The 20098-nt window shown below is 41.8% G+C and overlaps 3 protein-coding genes across 3 annotated transcripts; all 3 read left to right on the top strand.

The window, feature by feature from the left end:
- The first annotated feature begins 313 nt into the window (after positions 1-313).
- LOC119745957 (beta-lactamase domain-containing protein 2-like) lies at positions 314-14290 on the top strand. Its single transcript, XM_038222675.1, has 8 exons — positions 314-615; positions 8808-8950; positions 9203-9366; positions 9615-9751; positions 10086-10305; positions 10808-10980; positions 11991-12230; positions 13304-14290. The coding sequence occupies exons 2-8, from the start codon at positions 8808-8810 to the stop codon at positions 13484-13486; spliced, it is 1260 nt and encodes a 419-aa protein (XP_038078603.1). The 5' UTR covers positions 314-615; the 3' UTR covers positions 13487-14290.
- Positions 598-6228, top strand: LOC119745956 (beta-lactamase domain-containing protein 2-like). The gene is made up of 7 exons (XM_038222674.1): positions 598-758; positions 1048-1211; positions 2392-2528; positions 2838-3063; positions 3760-3932; positions 5002-5244; positions 5489-6228. Exons 1-7 carry the CDS (start codon positions 616-618, stop codon positions 5669-5671), a joined length of 1269 nt encoding a protein of 422 aa, XP_038078602.1. The 5' UTR covers positions 598-615; the 3' UTR covers positions 5672-6228.
- Positions 14291-15342: 1052 nt separating the features above from the next.
- On the top strand, positions 15343-19712 carry LOC119745958 (beta-lactamase domain-containing protein 2-like). Its single transcript, XM_038222677.1, has 7 exons — positions 15343-15697; positions 15890-16053; positions 16316-16452; positions 17046-17265; positions 17696-17865; positions 18274-18516; positions 18910-19712. Exons 1-7 carry the CDS (start codon positions 15555-15557, stop codon positions 19090-19092), a joined length of 1260 nt encoding a protein of 419 aa, XP_038078605.1. The 5' UTR covers positions 15343-15554; the 3' UTR covers positions 19093-19712.
- Positions 19713-20098: the final 386 nt, after the last annotated feature.

Below are 20098 nucleotides of genomic sequence, written 5' to 3'. Positions count from 1 at the left end.
GCCATGGTGCGTGTTGGCAAGGTTCTTTGTCCCCCCCCCCACCCAGGAGTAAATGGGTACTTGAGAGGGTCTGTTTCTTAAACGTTCTTCAAACCCGTGTATATAATTATGTAGCTTTTCATAATGAAATAAAATGGGCTTATGACTACAAGGAAGTTATCTAAGCTTGAAATAAAACAATATGCCCCGAATTCACAAGATAATGGGAAAAGATTGCAACATTGATACCCACTCACGTGTAATCAGGGTTGATAGAAAATTTCACTGTAGCAAAGCTTAAAAACACACAGGATTAATAAAAGACTGTCTGCTATCTCTCGTAACAATGGAGCGCCCAGGTAGGCCTATAGGTAATCATTGACTCACGTCTGAGGTGCAGCAGGACTGTTCAATGTTTACTTCTGGAGGACTGCATGCAAAATAGTCGTTGATAAATTTACGGTGTGGTTCAGAATTGATTTTCTTAACAGCCCTACTATATTTTGTAACCCCAAGCCCCGGCCTTGAAACATGAAACATCCGTAGGACCAATCCGTCGCTTACATTATAATAATCCATCCGTTGAATACTTCAAAAGATATGCATGCATGTCTGTATGAACATATACGTTAAAAAATGGCGTTCATGAAGAGTGCTATCCTGGTCTGTGTGACTGCGGTGCTGACGGTGTACCTACCGCAACTCTGGACCAAGACTCGTCCCATCATCACTGCAGGAACTGTACAGCCTGGATTCGAACCAGTCGCCAAACTCTTCAGGTAACCTTTTTATCCCTGTAGGCTACATGCAACTTTTTAAAGGGGCTTCTGTTGGGGCCTACTATCGACTTTATAAGTTTCGAAGAGAGATATTAACCAATTCACTTCGTCTGATACAGATTAATTAAGGTGTTTAGGACAACACTCAAGAAAGCGGAAATCATCTTTTCAATGAGCTAGGATAATGAGAAGGCTATATGCGTTTAAGCTGAAATAGTATACATTTGGTTAAAAGAAGATATTGAGTCGGGGTGAAATGGGATTTTTTTCGCATGGGGATTTTCTACAGGGAGAACTTCGAGAATGGAGTAGAATATCCAACGGCTGGTTCAGCATTATCGGTGTACTACAAAGGGTCAAAGGTCGTCGACATCTGGGGAGGCTACGCGGACAGTGAGGCAGGACGGCCATGGAAGGAGGACACTTTGACTGTAGTCTTCTCTGCTACAAAAGGTAATGAAATGTTGTGATGTTGACGACAAAGGGAGGGGAAGGAATCATAGGTCAAAAAAAGTGCATACCTCTTTCATCTGATAAAAGAGCGCCCCGATCTGTCAAAGAAATTCTGTGATGGGAACTCAAGTGGTTTTAGAACTTGTAACACCAAACGAGAGGAGGCAATCCTCAACCAACTTTAAAGGCGTTCCATGCATAATGGTTAAAAGTTGTGTAACGTCGTCTGAGCGGGCCCAGGGATTTCGCGACACAGCAAATCAAGGGGGAAATTCAGTTGGCCAAACCATGGGGAATATAACGGCCTTAACCCTCCGACGCAGAAAGCCTATTTACTAACACGCTTGCAGTAAGGGGTCCCTCCGGGGACCCAGATATTTAGCGCCTTGGTTTGAGGCTACACAACACTTTATCTATATGTACACAATCTCGACATGTCTGTAGACTATAAATAAGGAGGTCATTGACAGGAAACAGATGTTGTATACATAGTCTGTGGTCAAGTCGTGCACTGGCTACCCGCAAGTGACCTTGTTTTGTGCACGTGTATATGGGCAGCCCAGGTTGTCAGGCTCAGATATGCCTGACCCGGGGTCACACACTAAAGGTGACTGCATATATCTGTAGAGGATGTCTCTTGCTAGGATTAGATGGAAGATCACCAGAATTGGTTTGAAATGTTTTTTTTTATTAAGGTAATTAACCTAATTGGGTCCCCAAAAGGGCTAGTTTCTGCGTCGGAGTGTTAATGAAAACGTAATTGACAGAATTATTGAGGATCATCCAGAGGTAATTCAAGAACTGAAACTGTGCACACCATCTTGGTAATCTCTGATTTATTGAACTTAGAATAATATAAAACAATTACTCAGGACAAACGTTAAATCCACAATTACTCACCACAAAAAGTAAGTCCACGTATACGTCCTACCTAAACAGACACCAGGCCTTGTCTGCCTAAACTTAACTATAAATAAGAATATGTGCATGTGCACGCTGCGCGCCAAATGTAGTACAAATGTATACAATTGTATACAATTAAACTTATCAAAATTCAGCAATTAAGGCTGCGTGCGTTGCTGCGCTTTACAATCGCTGGGTGCAGCGCCCCCAGAACATTTTGTTACAATACTCTCAAGTCTGTGTCTGCTTAGAAATTGCTTGTCTCTAAATATTATAGGCATGGCTGCCTTGTGCATGGCTGTTCTGGTGGACAGGGGTCACCTTGACTACGACAAGACCGTGGCTTCCTATTGGCCAGAATTTGCCCAGAATGGCAAAGAGAACGTCACAGTGCGTACGCTCCTGAACCACCAGGTAAGAAGACGTCTGAAACGTAGAGATCGATCGATGGTCTTGATCTGACCAATAAAACCATTTAGCAACTTCAATGCTTCATCGCCATTTTTCTAGTTTTCAGTTCTTCCTTGAGTCTGCAATTACACATAACAAACGATAAATTCGAGCATGGAAATGAATGAATACAACCGTCAGCTTGACATGTCTCACTTTATCTTTAAACTCCGTACATTCCTTAATGTATTAAACTTTGCCACTGTTGTTTATAAGACATGTAAAGATTGAAAACGAAGAACCCAACTGAACTCTTATTTTTTTTAATGACAGGCTGGTCTATCTGAAATCAGCGACGAGGATACCTATGCTCTATTGGGGGACCAAGATGCATTAGGAGAATTCTTGGCGCGGTATGCCCCCGAATGGGAGCCGGGTACGGCGCAGAGATACCATTCGTGGTCCTTCGGTCTGTACGCCAGCCAGGTCTTGAGACGCGCCGATCCCAAGCACAGGACACTGGGCCAGTTCTTCAAGGAAGAGATCTCTCAACCATTTGGTACATTTCCATTGCAGTACATATTTGGGGTCTCCATTACTTTTATTTAAATTTAAATTTGCACTGACATTTCAAATTAGTGGGAGGATATTACCTGATCTGAGGCCATCAGGACAATGTAAGGTTGTCTACCAAATTAGGTAGTGAGCCATGAAATCGATTGCCAATGCCTGTTGACGGGCACTAACCAGATACCATACACCAGTATACATGTACATGCTGCCAGGGAGAATGCCCAGGTGGCCTTAGAGATGTTTCATCCAGGAATACATTTTCCCTCAGAATCACTAGTTTTATATTAAGTGGAAATGGGAAGGCAAAGGTTTACAGCTTAGACTTTGAACACGTGGCGTGAAGGGGTCTACCCGATGTTCCCCAACACCAATGTTCCCCAATACATATATGTTCCCCAAAATCCCTTAGGGTTAGGGTTAGATGCATAGGGTTAGGGTTAGGTTTGGGGAACATATAGGTACTGGAAAACAGAGGTATGGGGAACATAGGTATGCACCCGATTATAATGTTGTCAATGATGGGTACCATGTTGAACCATTACCTCATTGTCATCTTTGTTTTTATGTTCCCAATGTTCAAGCTGTTGATTGGGTGTTATTTTTTAGAAGACAATGCAGAACTCTAGAGACCTTCCATTCTTGATTGTATTTTCTTTTCTTGGTTTGTTTTGTGTGGTGACAGGCATTGATTTTCACATCGGTTTCCCCTTGGAATTGTACCACCGCTACCCGCGTTTGTCGTGGGCCAGCGCTTACATGTGGTTCAAGGAGATGATGAGCAGTCCGATTATGCGCGAATTCATATGGCAGAGGGTGAAGACTGGTGAACTGGGAGCGATCTTTAAGCCAGCAGAGGTAACTTTAAAAAATTATCATATTCAGTCATTACCCGAAATATGACTTTTATATGGCGTCAAAAAGGTTTCACGTAAAGCAGGGTAAAGTTCAAAGCAAAGGGTTTCATGTGAAGCAATGAAAAGTTCATAACATTTGTGTCTCATGAGCAGGTCGGGGCAGTGTTGTAGGACTCTAGTCCGGGACTCGTACTCGATTCACATTGTTCGTGACTCGGACCCGACTCGAGTCACATTGGAAAATGACTCGGACTCGGACTCGGACTCGACCATGCTGACTCAGACTTGAGCTTGGTGACTCGCGCGAGATCGTGAATGTAGACCGGTTATTTTCTCCAGACACTTAGGCCTCCGAAAATCAATAGGTGGTGGTGGGGGGGGGGGGGGGGGGGGGGGGGGGGGGCTCATGCCATATTTTCAATGGGGAGCGCCAATAAAATCCTAAAATCATTCACACTATATTAACTAATGCACCCTTGTCACGACTATTTCTTTAGGGGGAGACCGTTCGCATGTACATCACAATCCTTCTTTCGGCTAATGCCATTTATTTTTACGGAATTTATTTTGGGGGGGCTAGACAAACAAATTTTGCCACCACCCCCCCCCCCCCCGTAGAACCGCGCCTGACCATTTAGCACTGTTATTGGAGAGAGGGAAACGACTGAAATGGTGTCAGCATGGTAAAGGTCTAAGGCGAGCCAAACAGCGATAATTGCTGAGTTTGAGGAAAAAAATTGCTTCATTAAGGAAATTGTCGAAAAATGTTGTAATTGCTATACAACTGTACTCAGTATAGTGATATATTTTTGTACCTTTATCTTTTTAATATCGTTAATTTTCTATGAGTGGAATTTTAAATCTTGCTTTTATTGTTGGCATGGGTCTGGATAATAATACACATTGATTGATGACAGTTTGACTTTTGTATTTCCGTGACAGCCCTTACTCGGCATATATTTAAAAGGACTGACGATTTCAAATGAATAAATATAGTAAATAAATAATGTCTCGAGAGACATAATAAATCTTTGGAGAAATTAAGAAAGTGTGTCTCTTTTAACTTTTAGTTCCAGGAATTCATGATCCCCGAGAAACTAGCCCTCGAACAGCCGTCGGCCTACGGAGTGGGAACGGCCCGTGCTCTCGCTAAAGTCTACGGAACATTAGCCAATGGTGGAGCCACACTGAAAGGTCAAAGGTTACTTTCTGAGGACGTCATGAAACAATTCACGGATCAGGCACAAGTAGAAGCTCTGGGAATTCCAGATGGAACTCCAATTATTTTAAACCTAGGATTCTTCATTGATGAGGTGAGAAGTTTTCTGTGTTATGGGATCGTTCCAAAACGAGTGGAAATCCGGAGTGTTGTGTGTCAAACCAATGCTAATCAAGATAAAGTTTCGAGAAAGTAAATTCGGAAGAAAAAAAATTTGTCGAGTACCTTCGGATTGCCGACATTGTGTCGATCATTGCTGTTAGGTCGGGGCCCGCTCTCCGAAGGTTCGATAGTCCGACGGTTCTTTAAACTTCGTATTGATGTCGTTTCTGTTACAGAAGGCGAAACGGTTCGGCCACCCTGGGGCAGGGGGCCAGCACGCTATTGCCGACCCTCAACACAAGCTGGGCTTCGGATATGTCTCCAGCTTCCTGTCCACGTACACCGTTGGGAGAGACCACCGCTTCCACCCACTGCTAGAGGAGACCTACAAGTGCATTGAGAAACTGGAGGCAAAATAACCGTCTCGTGCTGAAGATGGAGGCAATAGTTTTGTGACTGTTGTCGAGTGCTTGGCCGCTGTTTGATCGCCGTTGTTGTTGTAAACAAACGAGAGTTAAGAAATATAGCTAAAACTATCAGAAAAATTGTTACAAAAGAAAAAAAGACATTCAATAGTTGTATAACAAAAGGTTAAAAGTACATGCAAGCGAACCTAAAATGTAATTGGATTATTATATTTCATTTAAGTACAATTAGTATATATATCGTTGTAGTTTTTAGCTGCGATCGTTAAGAATTTTTCAAGCTAGGTGTTGAACTTTCCTTTTTATTGAAAGTTTGTTACTTTTTAAATTTTTTTAAACCAAATTGTATTTGAATAATCGTTGTAGATTTTAGCTGCTTTAATTGGTTTAATTGTTACGGAATTTTGAACGGAACAACTCTTGATTTCGTGAAGATATATTTTGCTGTAGTGTGTCGGCTTTTGTTTTTGCCAGAGCTTCTTTGTATTGCATCTCATAATTATTAGACACTATAAAGATAGTTTTTATTGCACTCTGCCTTCTCCAAGATATGCGAGTGGATGTACGTGTGCTTATGTCAGTTCCCCAGCTCTTCCCCAGCGCTTATAGTAACGCCGCTGATTCAGATGAACGCCGAAGGTAACATCACAATTATCCCCAATGTCTTCACTTACAAAACAAAATTTAATCCGATTTTGTTTTGTAAGTGAGAAAAAAACTGTGATGACCCATCCTTCATTTCAACAGGTGACAATCGGATATCCTCATTGTATGAACATTTTGTTTGTTTTGGAGATTGGTACGGTGCTGGAAAGTTTGGACGTAAAGTGTTATAAACATTTTCAAACACTTCTTGAATCACTGTCAACTTTGGCTTTTCCTTGATGGACATCTCTACAGTTACTATATTTTGTTCACAGCAAACACTCGAAAACAAATAAACCAAATTTCTCAAACAAAAAACTTTGCCGGAGTTTCCTGAAAAGATATGGACAAATATGGGGAAGATAAAAAAAAATTGACATCAATGAGAAGGACTTTATCAATGTTATCTTCTGTATGAACAAAAATACTTAGTAAATGCTGATTCACGCAAGGTACAATTACTCCGTACTGTTTGCTGTTGGCAAAAAGTCGTCTGTTCAGTACTTTGCCTCTTTTGTTGAGGTCGTTGATTTTTGCCTAGTAACCGTGCGATACTTCAACACGAGCGCCCATTGAAACATGAAACATTCGTAGGACAAATTCATCACTAGTCTACCAAACACCACCATGTCTGGTTTTATTGGCTTGATCATCGAACAAATTAGAACAAGTTCAATAATAGTAATAATAATGACACTTACACAAAATGTCTCAAAGCGCTTCACAAATTTTAAAAATCTATAAAAGGGAGTGGTAATTTACAAAATGATCTTACATGCAAACAAGGGCGGATCCGGAGGGGGGGCAAAAGAGGGCCATGCCCCCCCCCAAAAAAAAACACAACGAAACCAATTGTTTTATATTGTTTTTATGTGACATCGCAATAAAGGCAGGCAATGAGTACACCACCATCTTTTCCTAAAAAAAAACATTGGTTAAAGTGGTCAGAAATTGCCTCAGATCGCACCACAGAGTATCTAGAATCCAAAAAAATGTCCGGGCCCTTAAGCGGGCCCCGAACCCCACGCCGTAATTTTTCTGACCCACTTTTCGGGGGACCAACATTCTTTTTGCCCCCCCCCCCCAAAAAAAAAAATTGTGTTCTGGATCTGCCCTTGCATGCCTATCTACCAAAAACACACGAAATTTCCATGAAAATTACAAAAACATTACAAGTTAGAATTACAAGTTCGACTAAAAACAGTAAAAACAGCTGGATGAATACAAAAATACCTGTTTCATACTTATCCAAATTTAATGGACGAGCGTAGTGAAGGCTTCGACCTTTACAACCAGAAAATCAATTCATAAAACCCGACGTAGGCCTACATGAACAGCTATAGTGCTCTTCTTGTCTACGTTTATACCGCAGTGCTGAATGCTGATTGTCGCCGTATGGACGAATTTTACAACATTTAACCTAGGACTATCGGAGAAAAACAAATCAGAAGAAAAACTAGAAAAAATCTTGGCAACGCCCAAGACGTTAATTAAGTTCCAGGGGTTTATCAACCCCCATTTTTTTTTCTCGAAAATGCTGTGATCAGCTGATGACCTATCTGCCCCCCCCTCAAGTGCATTTGTCGCCGATCCGCCCTAATTGGTAACCCTATTGAAATGCTGCCCCCTTAACCTCTCGAGAGGTCCCGCCCACTGAAAACAACACTGTCGCGGCATTCGTGGCGTCGTCCATTAATAATTCTAAAGGGTGCAGATCTGTATATCGACTCCCTTAGACCCCATTGATAATTACGCGCACTTCCAAGATTGTTAATAATACTCGCAACTCTCCAAGGTATTGGAACACCCATCACTCTAAAGCTTTTCATCATCTTTCATTTTCCGCTCAATTGTTGGGTGGTGATATGATGACTTTTGGGATAAAATTCCATCCAAAAATGATCACCCCTAAAAGTAGTCCTGTGGCCAATCGGCAGTTTGAAAGAAAACAATGATGCCAGCATGCGCTCCATTGCAAAATTTACCAAATTTAGGGTCCCGAATTTTACAAATCTACGAGCTAGCAGTCCTCTGCATGGCTTTGACTCATTTTTTTGCAAACCTTCAAGTTCGAATGACCCACAAAATGCTCTGAATAGCATTATAGAAACAAAATAGAGATCATACAAATAGTGATTTGGCCCGCGTAGGCAATTCTGGGCCTATTGACAGGTTTGCAGCGCTAGTGCAATGCTAGGCTACAGGCCTTCCTGTTAAACCTGACCTTCACCCGGGCAAGCTGCCTATACTTCAAAAGCATTTGCACTGAATTTCTGTAAAAGTTAAGGGCATACAAGTAGTGGGCCCGTTAGGAAAATCATTATTAGGGCCTATCATCAGGTTTGCACCGTTACACGTACCTACAGTGCTATTTTTCCTTCGGCGGTCGGCCTGCAAGTTATACCTGACCTTCATCGAACAAAGGGCAAGCTGCCTATACTTCAAAAAGCAAATTTGCACTGAATATCGGTTGTACAGTAAAAACATGGCGTTCATGAAGAGTGCTATCCTGGTCTGTGTGACTGCGGTGCTGACGGTGTACCTACCGCAACTCTGGACCAAGGCTCTGCCCATCATCACTGCAGGAACTGTACAGCCTGGATTCGAACCGGTGGCCAAACTCTTCAGGTAACCCCCAATTTTTTTCACGGCAGGCCTACATGAAACCCTTTTAATGAGTTTAAGTTTCGATTATACTAAAGATATCTACCAGCTAGCATTGTCTAACGGTTGAGAGGACGAAATTAACTTAGGCGGGAATCATCTTTGCGATAAGCTTATGTTTATTTGCGAGGCTTAGATTGTATTACATGCCACAAGTAGATGTGAGAATGAGGATTTTTTCATTTCAAAAAGTTAATTCAACAAAATTGTCTACAGGGAGAACTTCGAGAATGGAGTGGAATACCCGACAGGTGGTTCAGCATTCTCGGTGTACTACAAAGGGTCAAAGGTCGTCGACATCTGGGGAGGGTACGCAGATAGTGAGGCAGGACGGCCATGGAAGGAGGACACTTTGACTATAGTCTTCTCCGCTACGAAAGGTAGTGACAAATTGTGCTGTTGAAATGGAGGGGAATGAATTAAGTGCATTCACCTTTGATTTGACAAAAGAACGCCCCCATTCGGTTAAGTTTTTAATGGGATCTCAAGCGATGTTAAGTTGTAGCACCAAAGGAGAGGAGGCAATTCTCAACCGAGAATGAAAGCGTTACATACGCTGAAGGTAATTATATACAATTTTAAGTCTGTGTCTGCTCAGAACAATTTGCTTGTCTCAAAAATATTGTAGGCATGGCTGCCTTGTGCATGGCCGTTCTGGTGGACAGGGGTCACCTTGACTACGACAAGACCGTGGCTTCCTATTGGCCAGAATTTGCCCAGAATGGCAAGGAAAAAATCACAGTGCGTACGCTCCTGAACCACAAGGTAAGAAGACGGCTAAAACCTATGACGATTTTGATCTGATCAATAAATCGATGGCGGGTATTTACAAAACTTGCAATTCATTGCCAGATTAGTTTCCATGCAGTTCTACCTTGATTTTGCATTACTAAAAAACTTTATACGTTAGCCTAACAACTACCGATGAAATTGGAGCTTGGAAATGACTGAACACAGTCGTCAGCTCAACCTGTCTTTCTGTATCTTGAATCTCGCCTCGTATTCCTTACAGCACAATTAGTAAAGATGCCACAGTGGTTTAGACATGACGATACTGAATATCGAACAACCCAACTAAATGCTCCTTTTTTAATGGCAGGCTGGTTTATCTGAAATCGGCGCCAACGTTACTCTACTGGGGGACCAAGATGCGTTGGGAGAATTCTTGGCACGGTATGCCCCTGAATGGCAGCCGGGTACGGCTCAGAAATACCATGCGTTGTCCTTCGGTCTGTACGCCAGCCAGCTCTTGAGACGCGCCGACCCCAAGCACAGGACACTGGGCCAGTTCTTCAAGGAAGAGATCGCTCAACCATTTGGTATTTAATCTGCACATCATTTTAATATCAGTATATGATTGAAGAAAGAAATTACCTGAAGTGGGATATGGACCTGAGACCATCGGAACAACGTAATGCTCTACCAAATTAGCTAAGCAGCTGTGATAGCTGTCTTATCGATTGCCAACGGTCTTTCACGGGCTCTAACCAGAGGCCACACTTGCCAGGGAGCATAACGTTTCCCATAGAATTACCTGCATCTTATATTAAATCTATCGAAGTGGAAATGGTAAGGAAAAGGTTCTTAGAGTATAACACTACTCCAAGAACGCCACACACAATTTACTTTGAACATATGGCGTTTATGGATTGATTAATAATGTTGTCCATGTATGTTGAACCATTACCACATTGTCATCTTTGTTTTTCGTTCTCAATATTCAACCTGTTGGTATTTTTGTTTAGAAGACAGAGCAGAACTCAAGGGAGATTCCATTCTTGATTCCATCTTCTTTTCTCGGTTTATCTTGTGTGGTGACAGGCATTGATTTTCACATTGGTCTCCCCTTGGAATTGTACCACCGCTATCCGCGTTTGTCCTGGGCCAGCGCTTACATGTGGTTCAAGGAGGCGATAACCAGTCGGCTCATGCGCCAATTCATATGGAAGAGACTGATGACCGGGAAACTGCAAGCGGTCTTTCAGCCAGTACAGGTAATCTCAAAAACAAATATTTAGTAATTACCCGTAATCAGATGTGATTATTCATGGCTTTATGAAAGCAGCCTTGTAAAGGTCAAAACCTGGCGTCTGTTCAGGTCATAACAAAAAAGCTTCTGGACAGGTCATAACATGGCGTCTGCTCAGGTTATTTCGAGGCGTCTGGTCAGGTCATAACATGACGTCTGGACAGGTGATAACATGGCGTCTGGAGGTCATAACATGGCGTCTGGTCAGGTCATAACATGGCGTCTGGTCATGTCATAACACGGCGTCTGGACAGGTCATAGCATGGCGTCTGGACAGATCATAGCATGGCGTCTGGTCATGTCATCAGACGGCGTCTGGACAGATCATAGCATGGCGTCTGGACAGATCATAGCATGGCGTCTGGTCATGTCATCAGACGGCGTCTGGACAGATCATAGCATGGCGTCTGGACAGGTCATAGCATGGCGTCTGGACAGATCATAGCATGGCGTCTGGTCATGTCATCAGACGGCGTCTGGACAGATCATAACACGGCGTCTGGACAGATCATAGCATGGCGTCTGGACAGATCATAGCATGGCGTCTGGTCATGTCATCAGACGGCGTCTGGACAGATCATAGCATGGCGTCTGGACAGGTCATAGCATGGCGTCTGGTCAGGCCTTAACATGGCGTCTGGTCAGGTAAGCCGTTTTTTTCATTGTCATATTTCATGAACGGTACGACATCAGGTAATTTAGGTTAGTTTCTTTCCAGCCAGACCTTTGAAAAGGACAAGTATTAAAACGATCTTATACATAAACATTTCAGCGATCTCATGACATGGGTACATGATCTCATGTACCCGGCCTTAAAACAAATAAAACAAATAAGTATGTCTCGAAAGACGGAATAAAACTCACTAGGATAAATCAGAAAAGTTTTATTAAATTTGATGGTTTCGTTCTTCGCTAACTTATCACAGTGACTGACCTTCTTAAAACAGTGGGAGTTTCTCTCTTTTTTACATCCAGTTCAATGAACTCATGGTTCCCGAGATACTAGCCCTCGAACAGCCGTCGGCCTGGGGAGTAGGAACGGCCCGTGCTCTCGCTAAAGTCTACGGAATATTAGCCAATGGTGGAGCCACGTTGAAAGGTCAAAGGTTACTTTCTGAGGCCATCATCAAAAAGGTTATGGATGAGGTAAAGGGAACTCCAGTTGGGATGGATGGATCAGCTGTTGCTTTCAACCTAGGATTCGCTATTGAAAAGGTGAGAAGTTTTCTTTGTCATGGGATATCGATGAAAAACGAGGGAAATCTAATAAAAAGTAAATACAAACAATCTTTAGGGTGGGTTTATTGGAGGATGCAGTGCCGTGTTTCGACCCAGATACAGATGTTTCCAATGAGCAAAATTTTGGGTTCACAATAACAGAAAACCCTAAAACCTTTACAATGTCTTCCTGAAATGACACCGAATCAACGTACAGCGCCCTCAGTTGTCCAGAAAAGCATGGACAATTTTAAATGTTTAAAGAAATACACTTTTCATAAAATTAACCAAAAAGGGATGTCAAATAATGTTCATACATTTCAGAGGAGTAAAAAGTTTCACAAACTGTCTTCCAAAAAAATGTCTTTTCATAGACCCTTTAATCCAAACGTTCGATAGTTCGAACACACAAATCAAGTTTTTATACCCGGGGGTTCATTAGTCCGAAAATGAAACAAGGTTCGTTAATCCGAACTATTGATGCGATAGCCCGAAGGTTAATAATCTGAAGGTTCTTTTTATCCGAAGGTTCGATAATCCGACGGTTTATTTGTCGGAGTGTTCAATAGGCCGAATTAGAATAGGGTTAATTAGTCCGAAGGTTCATAAGTCCAAAATGAAAACAAGGTTAAATAGTCCGAAGGTTTATTAACAGAAAACCACATACAATGAATACGTGGAACACTTTAATTCCCTTCAACCTTATCTGGATCGGACTTTATTGTTGGTTCGTTACTATTGATCGTCTATTTGGACTATCGAACTTTTGGATAATTTAACCTTATTTTATTTTGGGACTTATAGAACCCTTCGGATTTTGGAACCTCCCAAATAACGAATCATCGGACTAACAAGCAGTAATCTTGTCTTTTTATTGGTCACTTCTTTGTACTTGCGCGAGCATCTGTTACGCATGTGCTGTCCCCCGATATTTTTTTTTTAAAGTTCGTCAAATCAGAGCTCTAAAGATTCGTCCAATGAGATGTCGAAGAAATTAAAGGTCATCAGCAATAGATAAGGCGGTGGGAACCAGAAAACCTCCTTTTTAATGTCGTTTCCGTTTAATACAGGATGCCAAACGGTTCGGCCATCCAGGGTTAGGGGGCATGCACGGCATTGCCGACCCTCAACGCAAGCTTGGCTTCGGATATGTCTCCAGCTTCCTGTCCACGTACACCACTGGGAGAGACCACCGCTTCCATCCACTGCTAGAGGAGACTTACAAGTGCATTGAGAAACTGGAGGCAAAATAACCGTTTCGTGAAGTTTTGGAAAAGATGGTTGTGTCGTGTGCTTGGCTACTGTTTGATGATCGTTGTTATTGGTGTTGTGAACAACAGAGTAAACAAACAATGAGTAAAACACATCGTCAGAGACACCACGAAGTAATACCCAAGTGAAGTTGGGTTCGCGCTACGTGAGCGTATATTACAGAACCGAGTGATTTTCGTTTTGATTAAGTAACATTCGTCTTTATTTCACCCGTTTGAAGCTTTTTTTTTTATTACAATTGTCTATAAATTACAAGACCACACGGATTAATTATATTCCTGTCAATTTGTAATTGTTTTCTCTCTGGAGTCATTCTATTTGTTTGTTTTTTTAAGATAAATAGTATTTCCGTAACAGTTGTGTAACTTTCTAAAAACGCAAATCGCAGTGTTACTTCGTGAAACCAATATGTGTCATTAAGCGGTTTTCACGAAGCAACACTGAAGAGGACTTGGGTGTTACTTCGTGGTGTCGGTGACGATATATCGTTAAAACTAGTAAAAAAAATTCAAAAGAGAAACTGACATTAAGAAGGTGTAAACCCTATGCAATCTTTTTAAAAGGTTAAAAGTATAATTAAAAGTGCAATGTAAGTGAATAATGTTAAATTTAAGTACATGTACAATAATTAGTATTGAACCGTCAAATGGGGTAACTGGTCATTTTTGAGACATATTTAACTACTGCTTTTATAACAAACCTGGTAAATTGGAATCTCCGAAATATTTAGAACATTCAGACTAAATTCTGCACTTTGGTGTTGTTTGGTTGCACAAATAGTATTTAACAAGGGGGTGGGGGCCCGCAAGATGCGACCCCAGTCACCTCCATTTTGGGGCAACATTAGCCAGCCCTAATAATTCCTATGGACAAGAAATATCACATTGTCAAAATTGTTTCCTTCCAGGTGAAAAGTAGATAAAATAAACATTCGAGCCTAGATTCCTGAAAAAAATAACCGGTTTTTTTCCATTCCAAAGTCCTCCTTCATGCCATTTGACCTTTGACCTTCTTGTCCCTTGACCTCTGACTTTGACCTTTTAAAGTTTGACCTAATATAATTATCCGCTTCAAATCTACAAGTGCATTAAACTTTGCAGTTTTCTGAAACTAATAATATAAAATTTACTGAAGAAATCTTGCTTCCCAGAGATTTATATTCACTTGTAACTAAAATATCGGTGCTGACCAAAGTTACCTTACTGACCAAAGATACCCCATCTTACGGAAGTTATTGGTTGCGGTCGTTGTGATCGTTAAGAATTGAACGAATTTTTCTCATGATACTGAAAAGTTTGGACATGAAGTGTTAAATTTGTAATACACTTCTTGAATCATGGACAGAATATTTATAGGGACGACAGACCGACAGACTGACCGACCGACAACAAAGTGACTTGTAAAACTTCGCTCTTTACTAGAGCTTAAAAATTCTATCCAAAGGTGGTCAACCCTGTACGTAGTCCTGTGGCCAATCGGCAGTTTGAAAAATGATGCCTGCGTGCGCTCCATTGCAAAATTTACCAAGTTCATGGCCCAATTTCATCCGAATTTCACGAGCTGTAGCAGTTCTCTGCATGGTGGCAAGTCGGTAATTGTTGTGCGTACCTGCATACTGGCTCCATACGCACGCCTTTTAGCGCTGCAATGCGCGAAGATTGGTTCTCAGACCAACTAATGCTGTTCACCCGGCCGGTTACGTACTTTTACAAGCCACGCCGATGGAGTTCGACTGAAGTTTGACAAATACAGATATCTAACGATTTGTCATCAAGTCTACCCTCTGCATGGCTTTGACTGATTTTTTTCTCAAACCTTCAAGTTCATGACCCACAAAATGCTCTAATAATAGGATACCATTGCGGCATACAAATAGCGGGCCCGCGTAGGCAAATTAATGCCTATCATCAGGTTTGCACCGTTCACGTACGAACAGTGCCATGCTTCGACCTGCACGTAGTATACATGACCTTCATCGAACAAAGGGCACGCTGCCGATACTTCAAAAGCCTTTGCACTGAATATCTGTAGAATACATGTAGTTCAAACATGGCGTTCATGAAGAGTGCTATCCTGGTCTGTGTGACTGCGGTGCTGACGGTGTACCTACCGCAACTCTGGATTAAGACTCGTCCCATCATCACTGCAGGAACTGTACAGCCTGGATTCGAACCGGTGACCAAACTCTTCAGGTAACCCCTTGATTTATGTGCCAGCTAGCATTAATTGTCTAACGGTTGAGAGCACGAAATTATTTATAGGCTCTGCGATAAATGTTAGGGGTATTTGTATTAAGGCTTAGATTATATTACATGTTACAAGAAGATATGAGAATGGGGAAATGTATTTTTTTCTTTTGAAAAATTCAACAACATTTTCTACAGGGAGAACTTCGAGAATGGAGTAGAATACCCAACGGGTGGTTCGGCATACTCGGTGTACTACAAAGGGTCAAAGGTCGTCGACATCTGGGGAGGCTACGCGGACAGTGAGGCAGGACGGCCATGGAAGGAGGACACTTCGACTATAGTCTTCTCAGCTACAAAAGGTATAGTGATTCCTGCAGATGACGACTTCTATTGAAACTTAGGGAAATGCATGAATTGCGTGCATTCACCTTTTGATCTGAAAAAGAGCGCCCTCAATCGGTAACATTTTGATGGGATCTCAAGCGATTTTAAACATTGTTGCACCACAGAGGAGGCAATTCTCAACCGAGAAGAAAAGCGTTACATAGGCTGAAAGTAATTATACATAATCTCAAGTCTGTGTCTGCTCAGAACTATTTGCTTGTCCTTAAATATTTATAGGCATGGCTGCTTTGTGCATGGCTGTTCTGGTGGACAGGGGTCACCTTGACTACGATAAGACCGTGGCTTCCTATTGGCCAGAATTTGCCCAGAATGGCAAGGAGAAAATCACAGTGCGTTTGCTCCTGAACCACGAGGTAAGAAGAGGGATTGGAACGTATTAGACGAGTTTGATCTGATCACTAAATCGATGGCGGGCATTTTAGCAACTTGGTATTAGTTTCCGGTTCTACCTTGATCCTGCATTCCTAAAACATTCGGGGATTCAGGTTGGCGAAGCGGTACTTTCCTCGCCTTCCACCGCTGTGACCCGGGTTCGAATCCCGTTCGAATCCCGCCGGCGGACAAACATGTGGATTGGGTTTTCAGTCCCTGCCTGATTCCGTGGGTTTTCCTCAGGATATTCCTCTGGGCTTTTCCTCCCACCTCTTAAATTGTAATTTCTTTTCATTTTCTTCTCTCTACAGGTTTCATGAGGTTTTCCAGCTACAGTGCTTAGGTACTTAAGAAACCTTGGTTCTCTTACCAGAAATAAAATATCTACACATAGGGCCTAACAAGCGATTAATTGAAGCATGGAAATGAATAAATGCAATCGTCAGCTCGACATGACTTTCCCCATCTTGAATCTCCCCGTTTTCAGCACAATAGAAAAGATAACACAGTGGTTTAGACATGACAAAACTGGATTTCGAAAAACCCAACTAAACTCTTTTTTTTTTAATGGCAGGCTGGTCTATCTAAAATCAGCGGCAACGATACTCTTTTGGCAGACCAAGATGCGTTGGGAGAATTCTTGGCGCGGTATGCCCCCGAATGGGAGCCAGGTACGGCGCAGAAATACCACACGATGTCCTTCGGTCTGTACGCCAGCCAGCTCTTGAGACGCGCCGACCCCAAGCACAGGACACTGGGCCAGTTCTTCAAGGAAGAGATCGCTCAGCCATTCGGTAAAATCCATGGCACTAAGTATTGGCAGTTTCCATGTCATTTAGTTTGCATTGACAATTGATATAAATATATATTGATATGGTTAACGATTGAATAAAGAAATTATTAATAAATTAGCTACGCTGCTTTGATAGCGTTTTTGTCGATTGTCAACGGTCTTTCACGGGCTCTGACCAGTGGCCACACGAGTGCACATTTTGCCAGGGCTCCATGTGTAAGAGATGTTCCTTATCCAGCAATAACGTTTCCCATAATATAACCTTATATTAAATCCATCGAAGTGGAAATGGGAAGGAAAATGTCATCTTTGTTTTTCGTTCTCAATATTCAACCTGTTGGTATTTTTTTTTGAAAGACAGAGCAGAACTGTAGGCAGCTGCCATTCTTGATTCCATTTTCTTTTTCTCGGTTTTTCTTGTGCGATGACAGGCATTGATTTTCACATCGGTTTCCCTTTGGAATTGTACCACCGGTATCCGCGTTTGTCCTGGGCCAGCGCTTACATGTGGTTCAAGACGGCAATAACCAGTCCGATGGTGCGCAAATTCTTCTGGGATATGCTGATGAGTAGTAACCTGACGATTTCTCAGCCAATGCAGGTATTGAAAAAAACAAACATTTGGTCAGACGTTCCCATAATGATCATGTTTATATATCTGTACTGTTGACATTGCATAGTTCGAGGTGTCCCGACAGGTCATAACATGGCGTCTGGACAGGCCATAACATTGCGTCTGGTCAGGTTATAACATGGCGTCTGGTCAGGTCGCAAAATGGCGTCTTGTCAGGTCATAACATGGCGTCAGGACAGTTCATAACATGGCGTCTGGTCAGGTCATAGCATGGTGTACAGGTCATAACATGACGTCTATGCAAGTCATAAAACTCACTAGTCTAATTGGATAAATTACGAAAGCTTTATTAAATGTCATGGATTTGTTCTTCCGCTTACTTATTACAATGACTAGACTTTTTAAAACAGTGAGCGTCTCTTTTTGTACATTCAGTTCAATGAACTCATGTTCCCCGAGATACTAGCCCTCGAACAGCCGTCGGCCTACGGAGTTGGAACGGCCCGTGCTCTCGCTAAAGCCTACGGAATATTAGCCAACGGTGGAGCCACGTTGAAAGGTCAAAAGTTACTTTCTGAGGCCATCATCAAAAAGTTTATGGATGAGGTATGGGCCGGAAGTCCAGTTGGGATGGAGGGACTAGGGGTTGCTTTCAACCTAGGATTCGGTATCGAAAAGGTGAGAAGTTTTCTTTGTCATGAGATCGATTCAAATGAGAGATATCTTTTAAAAATAACTACAAACAATCTTTAGGGTGATGTTGATATCGGGGCTGTGGTCTATAACGAACCTCCGGACTAACAGGCGGCCATCTTTTCTTTCTTTTGGTCACTTGTCAAGTAACATGGTACTTGTGCGAGCAGGTGTCACGCATTCATGTGCTGTCCCCTGCAAAAAAATAAAATAAAAGGTTCGTCCAATCAGAGTTCTAAAAGACTGACTCCGGGGCGTCAGATAAACAAGATCCGTCTAAAGAGAGCTCGAAGAAATAGGTCACCATCGCCGTCAGATAAGGCGGTGCACCAGCAAACCTCCTTTAAAACTTAAAAAAAAATGTCGTTTCTGTTACAGGAGACAAAACGGTTCGGCCATGCAGGATTAGGGGGCATGCACGGTATGGCCGACCCTCAACGCAAGATCGGCTTCGGCTATGTCTCCAGCTTCCTGTCCACGTACACCATTGGGAGAGACCACCGCTTCCACCCACTGCTAGAGGAGACGTACAAGTGCATTGAGAAATTGGAAGCAAAATAATCGTCTCGTGGTGAAGATGTAGGGAAAAGGTTTTGTCGTGTGCTTGGCGGCTGTTCGAGGATCGTTATTGCTCGTGTTGCGAACAGTAAAGCAAACAAACGAGAGTAAAACATATAGCGCTTAAACTAGTAAAAAAAAAGGTTTTTACAAAATTAAAATGACATTATAGAGGTGTATAAAATCTTTTAAAAACGTGAAAAGTATAATAGAAAGTAAAATGGAAGTAAATTATGTTAAATCTAAGTATACATGCACAACAAATTAGCACTGCAGTAATTAGTTGTGGGTCGTTGTTGTGGTAAAGAAGTTTTAACCAAGGTTTTAAGATGTCTGGGAAAAATAATACAGCCCTCGGGTTTTTTTTAATTGTGTTACTTGTTTTCATTTGTTTAGTTTAATTGCATTTAAATAATCTTGGTAGATTTTAGCTATAAAAGATTAATTGTTACGGAACTCCGAACAAAACAACGCTTAATTACGTTCAGATTTCTTTTGCTAGTGTTTTGGCTTTTTTTTGCCAGAGAAAGTTTTGTATTACATTCTCATTAAGACAAGTATAGATGATTTCTTTGTTCTCTACAGGGATAGTAAACAAAAACCCGAAACCCAAATGTCGAGATTATTGTTTTATAGAATTTCTGCATGTAGCACTTTACAAATCTAGGATATGAAAGCCAAAGTACAAGAATCATTCAAATCACTTATGTACTTTTCAAGTTACGTCATTTTAAACACAACCACCGTTTTAAGGTTATGTCCACGGATCACCAAAAAAGGTGTGCGTGCTTTCATCAAAATGAAAACAATTCACACACATCCCTATGTGATTTGTTTTCGTTTTGCTGAAAGAACACTGAGTCTTTCGTAATCCGTAGACAGAACCTTAAAACGGTGGTTGTGTTTGAAATTCCGTAGCTTGAAAAGTACATAAGTGATTTGAATGATTCTCATACTAAAAGAAAGCTTATGAATTGGGCTTTCTTGTCCTAGATTTTGAAAATTCTAC

Source organism: Patiria miniata, unplaced genomic scaffold (assembly GCF_015706575.1).
Source record: "Patiria miniata isolate m_02_andy unplaced genomic scaffold, ASM1570657v1 HiC_scaffold_7, whole genome shotgun sequence".
NCBI classification, from domain to species: Eukaryota; Metazoa; Echinodermata; class Asteroidea; order Valvatida; family Asterinidae; genus Patiria; species Patiria miniata.
This window is presented reverse-complemented; position numbering and strand designations above follow the sequence as displayed.